Genomic DNA, 21,813 nt, shown 5'->3' on the forward strand with positions numbered 1-21,813 from the left:
TGTGTGATCTCTCGCTGCAATATGTTAACGCTGACATTTGTGAAGCATATCTGCAGTCACTGCACATTCGCCAGCCAATAGGGTAGCAGGCTCAGAGAAACGTGGCGTTTGCAGATATTTTCACCAGACACATGACGACCTTTGGAAGTGTTTTCCCTGGCTGTAGGTTGCCAGGCTTGTATCTGTGTCCTATTTTTTTTTGTTTAATCTGTGTCTTGTGTGTTTGCCGAGCGAACTCAGATGCCGAGCAAACACACACGTGCATAAAAAAATGCTTATGCGCGCATCCAGGGTCAGGGCTAAAGGGCACAGCAGCTTTTACACTCGTTCACGATGTTGCTTATACTAAACTAAAGTTTACCAGGTAAGGCCCCACTGAGCGATATATCCATTTTTCATAAGCGATCTGGCCACAAATGATAGCTCAACGAAGTGGCTTATCTCATGGACATTTATAGCAGCCAAATACTCTCCAACGCGTGACGTCGATTTTCAATGTGGAGGGAAAAATTGGAGGCTCCGGAGAAACATCCAAGCGACCACGGGGAGTGAGAGAGACGCACAAACTTCAAATATACAGCAGCAGGCATCCGGGTCGGGACTGAACCCACGGCCTCCTGCATACTAGGCGAGGCAGTTAACATCTCGCAAAAATGCCAATTGCTGGACTGTCCAGGTAAAAGGCACATTAATGTGAATAAGGGTCGTTGCCCAAAACGTCGGATATAATATTTTTCTATTAATGCCACAGTGTTATTAACACTGTGTTGAGTGTTTTGATCATTATTTGTCAATTGATTTTTTTTCTCACAAGGCTTGCTATAAAAGCAGAACACGATACTATCATCGTCATCATCGTCATCACTCAGAATATTCCGTGAAAAATCCCATGGATCACACCCACACCAATGCTGTTTTTGATTTCAAGATTCTGGCAAAATAATCGCTTCGGTTTCCTGGAACGTTGACAAGAGTCATACCGAGGGCTTTATTGCATGGATAGTTCTTTCCTCCTGCACCTCCGATTACCACGGTTGGCAACGTACGGTGCGAAAGAAGTTCAACATGCATACATGGTGATGATGTTGATGATGATGTTGACGATGATGTTGACGTTGATGGTGAGGATGATGTCAATGATGTTGATGATGATGGTGATAATGTTGATAATGATGGTGATCCTAGCGATCTAGATTGAAATTGTTTTTCTTTAGAACTACTTCTTGTGTTCGTTTGCTGTCCTTCTCCCGCACGTCCGATGAGCACGGTTGGCTACATACGGTGCAAAGGAAGTTCAACATACGGACATCTAACCACACAAAATATTAAAGAGTGATCAAAACACTGATGATAACTAGCATCATCAGACAGACAGCCACATCTGGCATAATACAGGTTTTTATTTACGCGATCTAACCCAAAAAAGCCAGTATTATGCATCTCATACCTGTCAACCCGATGATGAGTTTTTAGGTCCATACGGTGTACAGCCGTTTCAATACGGGCACAACAAAATTGTCTTTGTTTCTGTGTCTCCCTTGTGATGGGGCTTTGTAGGATGAACGTTGAGATTTATAAGGGCACGGGGTGACCAGTAAGGTCTAAATTGGTCTGTCACAAGGTAGGCAGTGACAATGGGTTGACAGATATTTCAATCAGTGTTCTTCACTAATTGTCAGAGGGGGCAACGGGGGGGGGGCAATTACGCCGATAAAGCATCATCAGTGTGAGGGCCACCACACGTTTGAAACCATTGTTGGGTTTGACGGCACAATGATGATGTTAGGAGGTGGGGTGGGAGGTGTTTTCACATTTGTGTATTGTCAGCCAGCACGGGGCCTTGGCAATGAAGAACACCGGTCTCGAGTAAGGGCTCATACCAGGTGTGTGTGCCGTAGCACACTCGCGGCAGCGTCACAGGTGTGCTGCTCTCGCAGCAAATATTCAGAATTGCAGAACGCCGCTGTCCGCTAGCTCGGGCGGGCGAATTCTCTCCTCCGTGCCGTTCGTGTGGCCAGTCCGCGTGATGAAGTGATCGGTTCTGCAGGCAGCCGCGAACGTTGTCACGCAAACCTCGCGTTTATTTGTGAATCGCCGGGTTATCGTCGCCGTTGTTTGAAAAGAGGAGAGGGAGTAGGAGGGGGACATGAAAGGATCGGAATGTTTGGGGATGGGGTGAGGGTTAGGGGGGGGCATGGTGGTGGTGGTGGTGGTGGGGGGTGTTTGGCAAGCGAGAGTACAAATTTCCGTGCGTCCAGCAAATGAGTTGTCAGTCAGTCACTGCCCTCCCTCTGGTGTGTGACCCCGACCGAGTCACCACACGTACAGGAACACAATGGCCGTGTCCGCGGCGATACCTCTGCTGCTGATGCTGCTGTCTGCATTCAGCTGCATACGCGCGCAAGCCCAAGGTAACCCAACCACATTGTCCGTGTTCAGTTCGGTTGGCTCTTCAGGCGCTGCGGTTCGAACCCCATGGCCGCCCCTCCCCCCCCCGGTTAATATTGCGGTGTGTTAAAAAGAGCCCGTGAAAGTTATTTGGCCATTGTGTGCCGACGTGTAATGATTAGTATAATAGACTTGCGAACGAATTAAGAGGCCCCCTGTTCGATTTGATCTCCCGGCGTGCCACTTGACTCAAGCGAGATGTTAACTCCCTCGCCTGGTACGCAGGAGGGTCGGGGGTTAGATCCCGACCCTGACGCCTGTTGCATATTTGGAGTTTACATGTTCCCCCCGTGATCACGTGGATTTCTTTCTCCAAGTCGGCACGCGTTTCGAGTATTTGACTGCTGTAGATGTCCACGTGATGATGATGAGTCACTTCGTTGCGCTATCATTTGTGGCCAGGTCGCTTCTGAAAAATAGCTGTTCAGTTTCATTTTCATTTATTTGGTATGGCCCTGTGAGCCATTCGGCTCTTGAATCGGGTGCAACCGCAACAAACAAAACACAAAAACATGAATAAGAAAACATCTTAAAGTGACTATGCGCAAACAGAAAATCCAAGAAAGAACTGCAAAGGCTTCCAGAAAAAAGTACCGTACACCATATCGCTCAATGGGCCTTACCTGGTAAAATTATTTAGTTTTGCATTTTATAGCATTCATATCTTTGATCTTGCTAGATAAGGGAACACGCCAAGGAGTGAACAAAGCACGTCGTGCGTGAGTCGCTCGCCTGTAGATCCGAATTATCCACATTTCTTTTGCCAAAACGAGAGCTCAAAACGTTGTGTGTACGTTGAACTTCTTTCGCACCGCTCGTAGCCAACCGTGCGAATCGGAGGTGCGGGGGAAGGACAACAAACAAAACGAAAAAAAGAAGTTCGAAAGAATGTTTTATTTATTTTTTATTTATCAGACCTCGGCTATTGTTTGCCATTTGGCTCCTGAACAAATTTTCTGCTGCTGTCACGTGCAACAAAATATGCGAAGGTCGTGCGACGATTAGCTCGGAGGTGAGGGAGGGGGGGGGCACGGGACCACAACAGAGAGAAATAGCGAAAGAAAACGGTGGAAACGAAGGCGCGACAAGGGAGATTATACGGGGGGTGGGGGGGGGTGCAGGAAACCCAAAGAAGACGTCTTTGGTGGGAAGAGACTTGTGGAAGGTTCCAGACGGTGGGGAGTGAGTGCGTTACTGAGTGCGGTTGTTACTGGGGGTGTGCCTCACTGGGAGTCTGTTGTTGGGGAGTGGTAGCGCTGTGCGCTACGAACCCGGCGGCCCGAGTTCGATTCCCGCCCACGGCCAACGCCGGTGACGATTATCTGAATAGGTCCTGGGCCTCCCCTAGGTCGACTCAGCCTGAAATTAGCAGCTGGTGCGATGTGTGAAAACATCGCCGCCGGGGAGACAAAGTCGGCCCGGCGTGGTTGCTGGCCACCCACCCCCCTCGTGCGCCGTGCCGGCCTTCATAGCTGCTACTCGCTAACAGCACTTGCCCCAACAGTCTGTCAAGGCTATACGGGGGGAGGTGGACCTTTGTCTTTGTTACTGGAACAATCGAGTCCCCTTACTATCAGTAGCGGCTCGTGTGGACAACTCACCCCGTTTCAAATCGAACTGGGGGAGGTTCACGGCACCGCCGCATTCGCGCTCATGTACCCTCCGCAAACTTCGTTTTGAACTCTCAGCCCCTGGGGTCAGGGCTGATGCTTACGGCCGCGGTTTTCTGATGGGCGCCGCCAAGCGCCGTGGTTTTGCAATGCCCGATAGTGCTCCTCTGCGTGAGCGAAGGATGTCGGAAGAGGCCTGGCCTGGATTTTGAGTTTGTTTTGTTTTTTTGTTCGTAACCTGTATCCGCATTGTAAGCTGACCGCGGACGATTGATGTGTCGGGTGGTGGTGGCGGCTATGCACGTGGCTGCCTGGAATCCAGCGATGTGGAGGCAGCGAGGGTTGGTGGATCACCGCACAGATGATCTGGAGGGAACTCCCCGTTTGCGTGAATGCTGTCTGTTTATGTTGAACTTCGTTCGTACCGTACGTAGCCGACCGTGATAATCGGAGGTGCGGTGGAAGGACAACAAACTAAACGCAAAAAGCAATTCTAAAGAAATTCGTTTTCAAGGCAGGTGCCGTAGCCTGGCTCTGCCATGAGAAGGCGGTCCAGCAAAAATGTTGACTCCATCTGTTTCATCTGTACGGGATAGAGCGTTTCTCCCTCGCTTGCGTGAGTTTTCTCCGGGTAGCTCCGGTTTCCTCCCAATATGGTTGGCCCTATAACACACTAATATGCAGAGGACCTGCAGAGCTTGGGCAACTGTTGGTTGCAAGCTCATCACGTGGCTGCCTTCCCTCTCGCCCGTGGGCGCCACGGTGGCGAGATGTTAACTACCTCTTCTGGTATATAGGAGATCGTGGGTTAGATCCCAACCACCGACGCCTGTATATTTGGAGCTTGCGTGTGTCTATCTTTCCCCGTGGTCGCGTAGATTTTTCTCTGGGTCCTCCAGTTTTTCCCTCCACATTTAGAATCAACATCACGCATTTAGAGTATTTGGCTGTTATAAATTGAAAATTGTATTCCCTATAATATGTACACTTCATTGGTTATTTACCCTCTCAGTTGGCATTAAGTCCCCCATATTCGGCAGCCCCAAAGATCCTTCCTCACCGGTCAAATTAGTTTTTTTGTTTAAAGACCCAGCCCCGAATGGGCCAAATGAGCTCGCGCGGCATAAAAGAATCACACCGCAACATCTGGCTAACTCCGTCGGCCCGAATATGTATCCGCGTGTGGTTTTCTTTTCTTTTCTTTCTTACGAACGCCTCGGCCCGATTTTTTTTTAGTTTGTTTAACCCCCCCCCCCCAGTCCGTCACTGTCTCTCCCCACGCCTGTCCTCCATCCGCCGTGACCCGTCGCCAATTTTTGCCCCCGACCGGGAGCAGGGCCGACCTGCGGGGCCCCGCCACAGATCTCGCACGGCCACGTGGTGAAACCCAAGGGGTCGTACGCCGCGCAGGAGGAGGCGCAGTACGAGTGTGACGACGGATACACTCTCCACGGACCGCGGGCCTTCTGCAGCGGCCAGGGGTGGTCGCACACGCCCAGCTGTGACAGTGAGTGGGGGGCGGCGATAGGTGTATCGCACACACACACAGCAGCCTATAGCCACAGATGTCCGGTTGTGAGGGTGAGTGGATAGGTGTACCGCACACACACACATGCACAGAAACCCAGAGCCACACACGCCAAGGTCAGGGCTGCCCAGAGGTCCCTGGAAGCCCGGTGGCTGGAGGCACGGGGCAGTTTGCGAGATTGGGGGGCCCCCTTATTTATTGAGGCCCGTGGTAAATTGAGTGAGGCCTGTGGTAACCTGAGCGAGGCCTGTGGTAACCTGAGCGAGGCCTGTGGTAACCTGAGCGAGGCCTGTGGTAACCTGAGCGAGGCCTGTGGTAACCTGAGCAAGGCCATGGTAAATTGAGTGAGGCCCGTGGTATACTGAGCGACGCCTCTGGTAAATCGGCCCATTTGGCCAAAAATCCTTCCAGCCTTGCTGAGCGCCGCGGCTCGCCGTTGTTTTGCTGCTGCCCCCCCACCCCACCCCACGCCCCCTTCCAGTGCCGTGCAAGGTGACCTCAGGCGATCTGGAGGCCCACTCGCTGGAGATGGCCGCCGAATCGCAGCAGTTCCGCCGGGGCTCGTCGATCTCGCGCCTCTTCAAGGCCACCACGTACAAGATCCCGCCGGGGGAGATGGCCAACTTCGCGTGCCGCAAGAAGAGCGTCGCCGTGGGCCCGCTGAGCGCCATATGCCTGCAGGGCTCCCTCGAGCTGCCGTTCTGCGAACCCGGTACGGCGTCGGCAAGGATGAGGAGGGCCTACGAGGTGGTTGGAAGGAGGAGAGGGGAAGGGAGATGATGGAGGCTGGGGCAGGCGGTAGGCGAGCGAATGGGGTGGGGGATAGGAGGAGGGCCGGGTTGGGACATTCTGCCGGATGTTTTTGGGTAATATAATAGTAATTTTAATTTCTTAAGCGCCTTTAAACAATCGTTCTCAGGGCGCTTTGCCATGGAAAGGCCGATATAGTTTAACGTCAATCAAGGAAAGAGGAAGTGAGAAAGACGTTTGAAAAGAACTGGGGAACCCGGCTGATATTCTCTGCGGCGTGGCTGGCTCTGCCCTTGGCCACGACCACCTTCCAGAATCCTCGAGCAGGATCTGGACCCCGACCACGTGACCCCCCTAGCCCCCACTTGGGGCCCCTTTGTAGACTTAACCGGTCACGTGTCCTCTCGGGTCAACCAGAGTGCCATGGCCTTTAGTGACCCCATTCCTACGGCCGGCACTCCTACACCCTGTCCTGTCGGGTTGGCACTGCACGTCAAGCGTGGTGCCATCTAGCGCTATGAATCAGCGCACACCGAGCCCCTCTAGGGCCGGTACTACACAGTGACATCCCGCGATGTCACTACACTACTACTACTACAGAAATCGTGAACAAAATCTATTCACACAAAATATTTGTAATGTATTCATTAAAACTAGTTCATTGTCTTTCCCCCGCACCTTCGATTGACATGGTTGGCGACGTATGTGTAGTGGTGGTATTGACGTGCGCCGACTGTGACAGTGATGGATCACGGGGCGGCGCGGGGTGCGGGGTTGGGCACGCGTTGTGGGCGTGGTGTGGACGCGCGCGCCGGGAGTGACAGATGACGAGGCGGCGCGGAGTGAGTGGTGAGGCACGATGAGATGTGGGAAAAGAGGATCGTAGCCAGCACCCGGCGATTGGTCGAATAAGTGGGTGCTCGCAGCGACGTCCGGAGGTGGGGTATAAAGGGGGACGCGCGAGAGCACTCGGGGAGAGTTACCCAGTTGAAGACCCGAAGACGGAGCTGAAGACCTAGTCGCCGAGTAGCTAAGTGGATGTTGGTCATCCGAGTAGCTCAGTGGCGTTAGTCGCCGAGTAGCTAAGTGGATGTTGGTCATCCGAGTAGCTCAGTGGGCGTTAGTCGCCAAGTAGCTAAGTGGGTGTTTGTCACCCGAGTACTAAGTGGATGTTGGTCATCCGAGTAGCTCAGTGGCGTTAGTCGCCAAGTAGCTAAGAGGATGTTGGTCATCCGAGTAGCTCAGTGGGCGTTAGTCGCCAAGTAGCTAAGTGGGTGTTTGTCACCCGAGTACTAAGTGGATGTTGGTCATCCGAGTAACTCAGTGGGCGTTAGTCGCCAAGTAGCGAAGTGGGTGTTTGTCACCCGAGATACAAAGTAGGTGTTAGTCACCTGTAACCAAGTTTGATAAAATAAAGAGTGTGTTACCCGTGAAGTCGTCTCCCGTGGAGTTACTACATTACAACTGGCGTCAGAAGTAAACCTGTCTTCAAGAAGTATGGACACAAGGAAGACTACCCGTACCCACGAGCGAGGTCGGGATGACGACTGCGTACTGGGGACACCGACCTCGGGAGTAGAGGACGAGGAGTTGCCGCCGATGCAGCACTTCGCGGTGATGGCCGACGCTCCGCTTGCCTCCGACACCGGCCTCCAGGACACGCACGCCCGCTTGGCGGAGTTGCTACTCGCCGCCGCCGCTGTCTTGGCCGACATCTCCGTTCCGGCGAGCGGAAAAACGGCTGCGGGGGTCGTGGAGGAAGCGACGGTGGAGGATTCCCGCCAAAGGGCGCTTCGCGCCAAAAGCCTGGAAGTTGCCGCCGTTTTTGGGGGGCCGCCACCGATTGGCGGGAAAGACGGACGCCACGTGGCCGGACACCTCCGCGCAGCGCAGCCCACGTCATCGGCGCGCGCCGGAGCCCTCCATTTTGCGCCTGACAACCGAGCCGACATTTTACACAACTCCAGCGGAGCGCGGGAAAATCTCTCCGACGTCGACGACGATCGGGTCCTCCAGCAAAGATTGCCCGCGCTGTCGGCGTTCAAGGCGGATGGGGGCGACTGGGGAGCCTTCCAACGAAGGTTCCTCGCTCATCAGGAGATGTCGGGGTGGTCCGACACCACTGCCCTGCGTGCGTTGCCAGCGATGCTTGACGACGACGCGCTTGCAGCCTTCACATCTGCTGCAAGGTCGTCCCGCTCTACGCTCCAGGCCGCACTACACCTGATGGCGAAGGTGTTCGGGCCGCCCTCCACGTGCCGCCACCAGTTCTACGATCGGCGGAAGGTGGCTGGGGAAACGACGCTAGCCTACCGCACGGCACTGCTCGCCTTGGCGGACGCGGCTTTTCCCCGCATGGATAAGGAGGGGAAGGACGCCATGGTGACGGAGCAGCTGCTGGTGTTGGCCCACGAGTTGGGGGTCCCCATCAACGTGGCAGACGAGATGGAGATCTGCTCCCTGGCGATCGCCACGAGCATTCACGCGTACGAGGTCCTCAAACGCAAGCCGGGGGTCGTCTGCAAATGGCCGGGGAATGCGGCACTGGCCGCCACGATCGCCGAACCTCAGCCAGCTGCGGTGCAGGAGCGGCCCTTCGCTGCACCGTGTCCGGGGGAGTGGAGAACGGGAGGTCGTTCGCCCACACGTTCGCCCCGCAAGCTGGAGCAACCGAAACCTACGACGTCCGTCGTCTGCTACAACTGCGGCCTTCGGGGTCACGTCGCAGCCGGGTGCCGGGCCCCGCGTCCGCGCACCGCAGGACCACGTCGGGACGACGACCAGGGCCACAAGTCATCCCAACAAAACCCGGCAAGTTGCGGCACCTCACACGTTCGGTCCACAAACACGGCACATTCGGGTCGCCGCTTCGCGGTGGGGGGTTCGCGGCTGGGTGCCGGGGGTTCAATTCGGCGGGGGGGGGTCCGTACGCGGCCCGCAAGCAGTCGAGTGGTCCGAATTGGCCCACAGGATCGTGGCTGCGTCAGCCGGGTCGTCCGTGGTAACGGGGTTCATTGACGGGGTTGAGGTCCGGGTGCTTGTTGACACGGGTGCGTCGGCCACCATCATCTCGGACCTTATTTGTAACATCCTTCCCGTCCAAAGTAGACCCCTTCTGCCGGTAGACGTGCCATTTTATGCGGCGAATGGGGGATCCCTGGGGATCATCGGCCAGATTCGGGCGACTATTTGCATTGGGGACATTAAATTAGCGGGCCCTATTTTTGTATCATCATCGCTGGCCGTTCCCTGTTTGCTAGGTACGGACTTTTTGTCAAAAATGCCCATCAAAATTCTTATTGATCAGGCCTGCATAGAGCTTCCGTCAGGTCGGCGGGTTGCCTTCTTGTCGAGCCCTATCAAAGTGCGCACGGTTTGTGCGACGGTGCAGGCGCTGGCGACTCACACTGTACGGGTACCCCCGGGATCGCAAATGTTAGTACCCCTTCGGTTCAGGAAGCCACTCGAGGTGGGTGCGGAGGCACAGGGGGTGCTGTTGGGGCCGTCAAACAGAGCCAGTAAGGGCCTCGACTTAGCGGTTGCTCAAACCATGGTGAGAGGGGACAGTGAGCCGTTCGTAATGGTCCTGAATACGGGGTCGCGGCCGGCCGTAATTGCGCAGGGAACGGTGCTGGCTCACGCCGCGCCGCTGCCCGTTGAGGAACGGCTCGTGGCTCAAGCAGATTTTACTGTCGAGTCGCATCCTCAAAGTGATGAGGGGACTGAGTGGTTGGACTCGCTGTGTGCGGGTTCTGCTAACTTGTCCGGGGTGCAATTGGGAGCATTGAGGGGTTTGCTCATTGAGTTTGCTGACGTGTTCAGCAAACATAAGTACGATATCGGCTGCACTGACCTGTTGCGCCACCACATAGCTACAGGGGACGCGGCCCCTATTCGTCAGAATCCTTTCCGGCTCAGCCCGGCCGAGAAGGAACATGTGCAATCGGCGGTTAATGATATGTTGGCGGCCGATATCATTTCGCCCTCTTCTAGTCCGTGGGGTGCTCCTATTGTCCTAGTAAAGAAACAGGACGGGTCCTTGCGGTTTTGTGTCGATTTCCGCCGCTTAAACAAAATCTCGATGGCGGATGCGTATCCGCTCCCCAGGATGGATGAGTCGCTGGATGCCTTGGCGGGAGCGCAGTTTTTTTCCACACTCGATCTGCTTTCTGGATTTTGGCAATTGCCACTCGATAACGAGTCTAAACCTAAAACCGCTTTCCGCACACCTGGGGGCCTTTTTGAATTCAACCGTTTGCCCATGGGCTTACATTCCGCCCCCGCCACGTTCCAGAGACTCATGGAATTGGTTTTGTCAGGCCTCCAATGGGATACCTGTTTGATTTATCTTGACGATATTATCGTCTTTAGTCGGACTTTCGAGGAGCACCTCCAGCGACTGAGAGCGGTGTTCCTCAGGATGCGTTCCGCTAAGCTAAAATTTAAACCGGCTAAATGTTTTCTGCTTCGGGAATCTGTCAGGTATTTGGGCCATATCGTGAGTCGTTCAGGGATCTCGACGGACCCTGCTAAGACGCATTGCGTCAGCTCATGGCCAACGCCAACCTCGGTCACGGAGGTTCGTAGTTTCATTGGTTTTGCCTCCTATTACCGTCGTTTTGTCAAGCAATTTGCCACCATAGCCAAGCCCCTGCACGCTTTGACGGCTAAGGGTGTGAGGTTTCACTGGGGGGCAGAGGAGGAGGATGCGTTCTGCTCCCTCCGTGACGCTTTGGTGCAGGCTCCCCCCTTGTGTTACCCCGATTTCACACAACCGTTTTTGCTTGACACGGACGCCAGCAATACGGGTATCGGGGGGGTGCTCTCACAGTTGGTCGGGGGGGTTGAACGGGTGGTCGCCTACGGTAGTAGGGTTCTTTCCCCCGCAGAACAACGCTATTGCGTAACTCGTCGTGAATTGTTAGCCATTGTGTTTTTTACACAGCAATTCAGGCCGTATCTTTACGGCCGTCATTTTACGGTCCGGACGGACCATGCGGCTCTACAATACGCTATGCGCGTGGCGCAGCCATCGGGCCAATTGTCCCGATGGTTGGAGGTCCTTCAAGACTACCAATTCACGACGATTTACCGAAAAGGGTTGCGGCACTCAAACGCGGACGCCTTGTCGCGGTTGCCGCCGTGCACGGACTGCACATGTTTGTTGGGATCAGCGCGGTGCAAACCCCCGGTCGCCGGCGCCCCGGGAGTTGCGCTCGCCGCCACTGACACCCCGGGAGAGGACGCCCCCACGGGGAGGGATTCGCTGTTGTCGTTGCCCCTCATTGAGTGGGGCCGCCTCCAGATGTCCGACAGCTCCCTACTTACGCTGCGTCGGAAAGTTGGCGCTCCCGAACAAGGGGAGGCGCGGGTCGGTTCCTGGGTGTGCAGACAGGGCCTGTTGATGAGGTGGGACAACATGTCCCGGCGTCACGTGCTCGTGGTGCCTGTTGCTATGCGGGGTAGGATTGTTCTGGCAGCTCATGAACGGCTCATGCATCTGGGTTTTCACAAAACGCTCGCCCTAATCCAGCGAGACTATTATTGGCCGGGGATGGGTAACGACGTGGCGAATATTCTTAAGGGATGCGTAGAGTGCGCCAAAAAGAAACCGCCACCATTGGCGGCTAATCCACCGCTGCAATCCATTCAGGTTTCGCGTATAAACGAATTGGTAGCGTTGGACATCTTGGGGCCCTTTCCGGTTACACCAAGGGGAAATAGGTTCCTGCTGGTTGGCGTGGAATACTTCACCCGATGGCCTATGGCATGGCCGCTCGCCAACCAGTCGGCTGCGGCGGTGGCGGACGCCTTTGTCCAGGGTTATGTGTTGGACAAGGGCGCCCCCGAACGCTTGCTGACGGATCAAGGGAAGAATTTTTCGAGCGTTTTGTTGCGCGAGGTGTGCGACCTGTTGGGTACAAAGAAAGTGCGTACTTCCCCCTACCACCCGCAGACTGACGGGATGGTTGAGCGTCTGAACAGAACGATTACGTCTATGTTGTGCCAACAGGTCTGCGACGATCAGGTTGATTGGGACTTACAGGTGCCGGGGGTACTCGCGGCCTATCGAATGGCCCCTCATGCGGCGACAGGGTTTTCCCCATTTTTTCTTATGTATGGGCGGGAGGCCGATCCGGCCATGGACGTCCAACTGGGGATTTCCCAGCCACGTGCAAAATCTAAATTGGCAGACCACATCAAATTTAATATCGCCAAATTGACTGAAGCGCGGGAGGGGGCAAGGTTGAATTCGCGGTCGCGGCAAATTGCAAACGAGAAATTGCATGAGCGGAGGGTGCATACGCATGATTGGAAACCAGGCGATAAGGCCTGGCTGCATTGTCCACATGCACCGTTGGCTACGTCCCCCAAGTTGTTGAGACCTTGGAGGGGACCGGTGGAAATTGTGCGGGTTGCACGGCCCCAGAGTATACAAATTAAATGGGGGAAACGCCGTTGGTATGTGCACCCCTCCCGACTGAAGCCCTATGCGGCACCGTGTGACCCCGTTCTGTGCCGTGACGACCGGGCGTGTGATGTGACCGTCGACTCGGGGAGGGAGGTGTCGCAGGCTGATCCTCACGTGTCTCCACCTGACCCACCCCCAGGTGCCTCGGGCTTGACGGCTGCTGACCATCGAGAGCCTGAACCCCGGGGCACGCACGAGTCCTCGATGCCTGGCCGATGTCTTCCTGAACCGCCGGCACCACCGGACGTTCAACCGCGTCTGGTGCCGTACGACGGACCGGCAAGGCGGACTCGGGCTAGGTCTCAACAATTTTCATGAGGACGGGTTTTTTTTTTTGTGCTCTACACCGAGCTCGCCCGGTGTTCCCCTCTGCCGGGATAATGTCCCGTTGTAGGGACGCTCGGAAGAAAAGGGGACACTGCACGAGTCGAAAGAAAAAAAAAATTTTTCCATTTATTTTTTTTGTATACACATTGCTATTGTCACTCGCCGGTTTGTATATATTGTTCTGTTGTCGCGGTGGCATTGGTTGAGGGTTGCGGATGGTGGTGTTCGCGTCGTGTTGTGTTGTTAGCTTAGTTGTTGTTCTTGTTGTTGTGTTGTGTTACGGGGCACACAGGGAGGGTTTGTAATTTTTGTAGCAGCCGGGGCGGCTGCGAGCTATGTGGTAGGGGGTGATGTAGTGGTGGTATTGACGTGCGCCGACTGTGACAGTGATGGATCACGGGGCGGCGCGGGGTGCGGGGTTGGGCACGCGTTGTGGGCGTGGTGTGGACGCGCGCGCCGGGAGTGACAGATGACGAGGCGGCGCGGAGTGAGTGGTGAGGCACGATGAGATGTGGGAAAAGAGGATCGTAGCCAGCACCCGGCGATTGGTCGAATAAGTGGGTGCTCGCAGCGACGTCCGGAGGTGGGGTATAAAGGGGGACGCGCGAGAGCACTCGGGGAGAGTTACCCAGTTGAAGACCCGAAGACGGAGCTGAAGACCTAGTCGCCGAGTAGCTAAGTGGATGTTGGTCATCCGAGTAGCTCAGTGGCGTTAGTCGCCGAGTAGCTAAGTGGATGTTGGTCATCCGAGTAGCTCAGTGGGCGTTAGTCGCCAAGTAGCTAAGTGGGTGTTTGTCACCCGAGTACTAAGTGGATGTTGGTCATCCGAGTAGCTCAGTGGCGTTAGTCGCCAAGTAGCTAAGAGGATGTTGGTCATCCGAGTAGCTCAGTGGGCGTTAGTCGCCAAGTAGCTAAGTGGGTGTTTGTCACCCGAGTACTAAGTGGATGTTGGTCATCCGAGTAACTCAGTGGGCGTTAGTCGCCAAGTAGCGAAGTGGGTGTTTGTCACCCGAGATACAAAGTAGGTGTTAGTCACCTGTAACCAAGTTTGATAAAATAAAGAGTGTGTTACCCGTGAAGTCGTCTCCCGTGGAGTTACTACATTACATATGCACCGTACGTAGAAGTTGAACGTACATACAATAACACATTCATAACAGGCGACTTTTTGGGCAACGGCTCTTCTTCTGAGCACCATGTTAATTGAGGTTGAGTTTTGTTATTTATGTTTGCGCACCACTGCCAATGCAGCAACAGCAGCAGCAGCGGCACCACCTAAATCATTCATTGGCTACCACATTCTGATAAGCCCCTCCCCCCCTCCCCCCTTAACTGGTACTTAAGAGCTTACATCTTGAATCCCTGCCTCACTTGATGCAGCAAATCTGGCTGTGACGGTCCCACCTGATGACGGAGACTTGTGTTGCCTCCGAAACGTCGTGATTTTTATTGTTTTACTTTTATTAATTTTAATTTCATTTTTTACCTACTTTGACAATGAACCCACAGGGTTTGAGAACCCGGTCGAAACCGCGGGGCCACTGGTCACGGTTCAGTAAGACCTCCCCCAACTTTGTCTCGCCGTGCGGTGTCGCTCGTGAAATGCACAGAATCGTGTCGCAGGCTGGAAGTGGCGCACGGGAAGCTCGTGATGTCTGAGGACACGGTGCGTCACAACCACAGCGCCAGCCTTGCCTGCGACACGGGCTACGAGGGCTACAGCAAGATCTCGTAAGTAGTGACGGTGCCAGGCCTCGTATAAGTCGCGCACGCACAGGGCTGCCGGCGTCGCTTGCCATTACGTTGGTCAACAGCACGACATGCACAACACAGTCGTGCAAACGAACAACAACAACAACAACTAAGTGGTGGTGCCAGGCTATGTGCACTTTAAGGCTACGTGAAGTGTCAAACGCCCGCTGGCAGGAGGTCATGGTACAAACCCAGGTGCCATGGGTTGGCTGACTGAGATGATTGGCCGATGTACCACCTGTGCCCCCTACTTTGCAAACAAACACACACACACGGACATGCAGCCAAGCGTGTAACTTTGACCATCCCCTCTGCACATTCGCAGCATCATCTCAATCGTCTCCTTCAAGAGACACTTAAAAACTCACCTCTATGACCACGCTTTCGAGTGACTGTTAGGTCTGCAAAATCGCGTGACGTCATTTATGGACGGTCCCTTTGAGCCTTTGTGCATGTGTGCGCTGCGCAGGTGCAAGGCCGGGGTGTGGGAGCCCACCCCCGTGTGCTGCGCCCGTCCTGCGGCAGCGGTGGCCAACGGACAGGTAATTAATCACTCGCTAACTCACTCGCTCAAACGATTTAAAAATATAAGGCCAGCTTAGCCGCGATTATAGAGCTCTTTTTTTTACACGCTTTCTTTTAACTCACTCTGTCTGTTGTTGTTGTCGTTGTATCCTCAAATCTTGTAACCCACTTCCCAATGTGGCATCGACTGCAAACTTGGTATACTTATGTCATACTGATGACAATACTATATTCCATCATAAAAAAAACATACATTTTAAAACATTCTTTTACACGTATAATAATATTAACTCACTTTGTCGGTTGTCTATCCTCAAATCTTGTAACTCAATTTTAACCCACTTCCCAATGTGGTATCGACTGCAAACTTGGTATACTTATGTCATACTGATGACAATACTATATTCTATCATAATATATATATATATTTTTTTTACATTTTTGAAATGTTATCTTTCGGCTTGGGCCTATTTGTCCACGCTCAACGGCCCCCTTACGTTATGGCAAGCTTCGTGGCCACTTCCTGGAGTCGTGGAGTTCTTCCATGACTAGTACATTTCATAAAAGCGTGTTTCAAAAAAAAGTAAAAAAAAAAATACTTATTTTGTTGGAAGCAAACCCGGCTATCTCAAATTGATAGCTCAAAGAAGTGCCTCATCATCATCGCGTGGACATTTTAAATAATAATAATTTACATGTATTTGTAAGGCGCCTTCCACTAATGTCTCAAGGCGCCTTATAAGAATAAGTACAAGGACAGGTCGAGAAATAAGGAGAAGCTAAATAGAATAAACGAACTTAAGAAGATGTGGTTTTACACGAGACTTAAAAGCATCCAACGAATTTCCAACGGCAGCGAATTCCACAACCGTGGCACAGACGCAGCAAGTGGCCACTCACCCCATGAATGCAGCCGGGATCGAGGCACGCACAGAAGGGCGCAGTCTACAGACCTTGACGCAAGTTGATTCTAAATATGGTGGGGGGGGGGGGCCGGAGGAGAAAGATCCTTGCGACCACGGGGAGAGAGACACGCAAACTCCGAATATCAGAATCAGAATATTTGTTAATACTGCAGGAATCCGATGAGCGAAAAATCTCTTTTTCACTGATATCCAGCACAACAGGTGCAAGTCCCGTCGCAACTCACGTCGTATCCTCAACCCCTGACCTTGTGTTCAGGTGAAAGTGAACAGGGAGACGCTGACGGCTGAGCTGGCCTGCTCCACTGGGTTCGAGCCGGTCAAGGGTCAGCAGGTCGCGTGCCGGTCGGGCGCCTTCGACACGAAGGCGTTCGCTTGCAAGGAGCGTGAGTGGAGCGCTGGCGGTGTTGTGCTGTCTTACACCCACAGAACGCACACAATCTTACGACGCTGACGATGTTGTGCTGTCTTACACCCACAGAACGCACACAATCTTACAACACTGACGGTTTTGTGCTTCGTTACACCCGCAGAACGCACACAATCTTACAACACTGACGATGTTGTGCTGCGTTACACTCGCAGAACGCACACAATCTTACAACACTGACGATGTTGTGCTGCATTACACCCGCAGAACGCACACAATCTTACAACACTGACGATGTTGTGCTGCGTTACACCCGCAGAACGCACACAATCTTACAACACTAACGATGTTGTGCTGCCTTACACCCGCAGAACGCACACAATACTACAGCACTCACAACGTTGTGCTGCACGGAGCAAAGTCTGTTTCCACAGGGGGCGGCGGCCAGAGGGGAGGGGTTCAGAGTGGGAGGTGGCCACACACGTCACGTGACCTACAAGAGGCTTGATCCCATATAGAATAATTATAATAACCTCCATTTTATAAAGCGATATCGAATCATTATAATAAAAAACTTCTATTTTATAAAGCGCCTTTCGCATTGAAGGCTGCACAGAGTGCCGTGCGTAAACAATGAAACTAGTACAGATGAAATGTAAGCAGAAAGCTGAAAGTGTGCCGTGTATTTATATGTGTAATGACGACTTGACACGTTTCTCTTGAGATGTCACTTTATTCAAGACACGTTCACTTGACATCGGGCGGAGACCCCCACTTCGACAGCCCCGAGTCTCTCGCGCATCTCTCTTTTATACCGACACGAGGCCACGCCCCTCTTCTCGAACCTTCTCGCTGACTCTGGACGCTCGCTCCACCGGCAGACTCCACCGTCCGTTTCCGTCGCCTGGCCACGCTCCCTTCTCGATCAGTCCCGTAACCACCAGTCCCTTCACACTCACAACTGATGCCCCCTGTCATTACCTCCCGTGGCCACTATTCCATTCACACTGCAGGCTGACTCCCCTGTCATTACCTCCCGTGGCCACTATTCCATTCACACTGCAGGCTGACTCCCCTGGCATTACCTCCCGTGGCCACTATTCCATTCACACTGCAGGCTGACTCCCCTGTCATTACCTCCCGTGGCCACTATTCCATTCACACTGCAGGCTGACTCCCCTGTCATTACCTCCCGTGGCCACTATTCCATTCACACTGCAGGCTGACTCCCCTGTCATTACCTCCCGTGGCCACTATTTCATTCACACTGCAGGCTATATTCCCCTGTCATTACCTCCCGTGGCCACTATTCCATTCACACTGCAGGCTGACTCCCCTGTCATTACCTCCCGTGGCCACTATTCCATTCATACTGCAGGCTGACTCCCCTGTCATTACCTCCCGTGGTCACTAGTCCATTCACACTGCAGGCTGACTCCCCTGTCATTACCTCCCGTGGCCACTATTCCATTCATCCTGCAGTTTGACTCCCCTGTCATTACTTTTCGTGGCCACTATTCCATTCACACTGCAGGCTGACTCCCCTGTCATTAACCTCCCGTGGCCACTAGTGCACTCACATCGCATGCAGGCTCGATTGTCATGACACATGGATACCGTTCAGAGTTGAGGCTTCAGCGCGGAAGAGGGGGGGGAACATCGGCGGTGCCGTGAGCGGTCGTGGTGGTGCATCGTGTCGCGTGTGTGTGTGTGCGTGCATGTGTATGTGTGCTTGAGTGTCTGTGAGTGCACACAGACACGGTAGTGTAGCGGTAGTGTAGCGCGCTGCGCTATGAACCTGGCGACCCGGGTTCGATTCCCGCTCACGGCTAACACCAGTGACGATTATTTGAACCGGTCCTGGGCCTCCCCTAGGTCGACTCAGCCTTAAATGAGTACCTGGTGCGGTGTGTAAACATCGCCACTGGGGAGACAAAGGCGGTCGGGCGTGATGCTGGCCCACCCACCCCTTCGTTCGTGTACCGTTCCGGCCTTCATAGGTGCTCGCTAACAGCACTTGCCCCTACAGTCTGTTAAGGCTATACGGGGGATCTTTATCTTTGTCTGTGAGCGCAGGCAAGTGCGACCCGCGCGCCAGCGACTACCCGCACGTGAAGAGTCTGGACAAGGGCAAGGACGGCTTCACGTACACGGTGAAGTGCAAGAGCGACCACGCGGCCTTCGTCCCCACCGTGCGGTGAGCGGTGGTGGTGGTGTTGGGTTGGGGGGAACGCGGCCCGGCGCACGCATGGACTGATACACGCGCAGAATGCGTGCGCACACACACACACGGAGAACACACACACGGAGAACACACACACGGAGAACACACACACGGAGAACACAGACACACAGAGAACACACACACAACACACACAACACACGGAGAACACAGACACACAGAGAACACACGGAGAACACACAGAACACATACACACGGAGAACACACACACGGAGAGAACACACACAGAGAACACAAAATAGAACACAGCACACACACACAGAACACAGAACACCACAACACAAACACTGGAGGCAGCTCTTCGAGGTGCGTTCACGTAACTCCCACCCCTCCCCCCCCCCGTGGTTGTTGTTGTTGTTGTTGCTGCTGCTGCGAAGGTGCGAGCAGGGCACGATGGTGCCCACTCCCTACTGCTGCTCGTCCACCCACCGCATCCCCCACGGCTCGGTGGGTGTCGGCCAGGGCCACGGCAACGTGCACGCCAACATCACCTGCGAGCCGGGCTACCACCCGCCGCAAGAGACGCACGTGCTTTGCGTGAACGGAGAGTGGCCCGCGGGCAGAATCAAGTGCGACAAGGTCACAGGTGCGGTGGGGTCAAGGTTCACAGGTGTGGCGGGGTCAAGGTTCACAGGTGTGGCGGGGTCAAGGTTCACAGGTGTGGTGGGGTCAAGGTTCACAGGTGTGGTGGGGTCAAGGTCACATGTGTCGTGTGGTCAAGGTCACAGGTGTGGTGGGGTGAAGGTCACAGGTGTGGTGGGGTCAAGGTTCACAGGTGTGGCGGGGTCAAGGTTCACAGGTGTGGCGGGGTCAAGGTTCACAGGTGTGGTGGGGTCAAGGTTCACAGGTGTGGTGGGGTCAAGGTCACATGTGTCGTGTGGTCAAGGTCACAGGTGTGGCGGGGTCAAGGTTCACAGGTGTGGTGGGGTCAAGGTCACATGTGTCGTGTGGTCAAGGTCACAGGTGTGGTGGGGTGAAGGTCACAGGTGTGGTGGGGTCAAGGTCACACTTTTATTTTACTCGCCCTGTTGTCCGCTTGCTGTACATCCTTTCGAATCTTTGACGCGTTAAAATACCTTCGGATCTACGAAGCCACTAACGAGCTGAAATGTTGCACACGCGGATTCGCGGTTGTCGCCTGCCGTGTGACGATGCAATATTTCATTTAAATAACCCGGGCCCAGTGTCCCGACGATCCCGGGCCCTCTATGTGTTTTTGACCTAAATTTTTACCTAAATTTTGTCCTAATTTTTTATCTTAATTTTGACCTAAATGTTTTCAAATATATATTGCAATTATCCAGACAATAAAAGTAACTCTTGTTATTGTCTGGATAGAGATGTTCAAAATTAATATGGACGTATAGAAATTATTATTGTCAAGATTAACATGAAACACAATTGGCTAAATAACAAGTGTTTCAATGCACACACTTTCATTTGCACTCAAAAGTAGAAAATACATTATTTTGACGCCGGAAATTCATCAAATATTACGTGCTCAACAAAAGCGGGTGGCTTGCATACATAAAAAAAAAATTATATACCGAAAGGAAAACCACTCACTGCGGTCAAAATAATAGAATATTATCACGACCGGCCTTTGGAGGCAGATTGGGCAGTTCGAGGCAGTCGCCCTCCAGGAACAGGAGCGACGCTCACAGCGGCTCACGCCTCCGGGGTCAGTCCCGTGACCTCCCCCTGGACACAAGCACCTTCCAACCTCGCACGCGATGGCTTCGGCGTGCACCTAGCCTGGCACGAGCGCCGCCGCGTCGCCCGTCACTCGGTGTTGAATGTCGGCGACCGTTGTCGCTGCGTTTGTGCGTCCAGGCGAGCTGACGGAGAAGAAGTGCATGTGGGGCCTGTGCATCGGACACACCAAGGACACGGCAATATTGGTCAACGAAGGTGCCGATTATTCTCTTCTTCGCGTGACTGTTAATCGACTAGCGGCCTACGGGATCTTATCCCAGCTGCAGGCACACACACACACACAGAGTGTGTGTCAGTAGCAGACTCACCACCCATAGCGATCCCCCACCCTCTTCCACCCATGAAATATCTAAAGGTGCCCCCCCCCCCACCACTGAGACCCATACACTCACACGGAGACCCATAGAGACCCATAGACTCACACAGAGACCATTAAACTCACACGTAGACCTATAGAGACCCATAGACTCACACGGAGACTCATAGAGACCCATAGACTCACACAGAGACCCATAGACTCACACGGAAACCCATAGAGAACCATAGACTCACACAGAGACCCATAGACTCACACGGAAACCCATAGAGAACCATAGACTCACACAGAGACCCATAGACTCACGCGGAGACCCATAGGGACCCTTAGACTCACACGGAGACCCATAGAGACCCATAGACTCACACAGAGACCATTAACCTCACACGTAGACCTATAGAGACCCATAGACTCACACGGAGACTCATAGAGACCCATAGACTCACACAGAGACCCATAGACTCACACGGAGACCCATAGAGACCCATAGACTCACACAGAGACCCATAGACACACACGTAGACCCATAGACTCGCATAGAGACCCATAGACTCGCATAGATGAGCCTATAGACTGATAGACTCGCATAGACCCATAGACTCGTGTAGAGACCCATAGACACACACGGAGACCATTAGACTCACACGGAGACTCATAGAGACCCATAGACTCACGTAGAGACCCATAGACACACACGTAGACCCATAGAAACCCATAGACTCACACAGGGACCATTAGATTCACACGGAGATCCATAGAGACCCATAGACTCACACAGAGACCCATAGACTCACACGGAAACCCATAGAGAACCATAGACTCACACAGAGACCC

At 53.7% G+C, this 21,813-nt stretch overlaps 1 protein-coding gene across 1 annotated transcript in view; it reads left to right on the forward strand.

Annotated features, from left to right (window-relative positions):
• The first annotated feature begins 2,261 nt into the window (after window positions 1–2,261).
• Window positions 2,262–21,813, forward strand: part of LOC144735191 (uncharacterized) — a 31,214-nt gene continuing 11,662 nt past the window's right edge. Inside the window, exons 1-9 of the mRNA XM_078617650.1 lie at window positions 2,262–2,411; window positions 5,395–5,565; window positions 6,068–6,298; window positions 14,746–14,866; window positions 15,357–15,429; window positions 16,595–16,721; window positions 18,782–18,902; window positions 19,325–19,533; window positions 20,781–20,858. Of these exons, the coding sequence (XP_078473776.1) occupies window positions 2,336–2,411; window positions 5,395–5,565; window positions 6,068–6,298; window positions 14,746–14,866; window positions 15,357–15,429; window positions 16,595–16,721; window positions 18,782–18,902; window positions 19,325–19,533; window positions 20,781–20,858 (1,207 nt within the window). The 5' untranslated portion in view covers window positions 2,262–2,335. The remainder of the gene's footprint in view (window positions 2,412–5,394; window positions 5,566–6,067; window positions 6,299–14,745; window positions 14,867–15,356; window positions 15,430–16,594; window positions 16,722–18,781; window positions 18,903–19,324; window positions 19,534–20,780; window positions 20,859–21,813) is intronic.

This window comes from Lampetra planeri, chromosome 54 (genome assembly GCF_965212315.1).
Source record: "Lampetra planeri chromosome 54, kcLamPlan1.2.h2, whole genome shotgun sequence".
NCBI classification, from domain to species: Eukaryota; Metazoa; Chordata; class Hyperoartia; order Petromyzontiformes; family Petromyzontidae; genus Lampetra; species Lampetra planeri.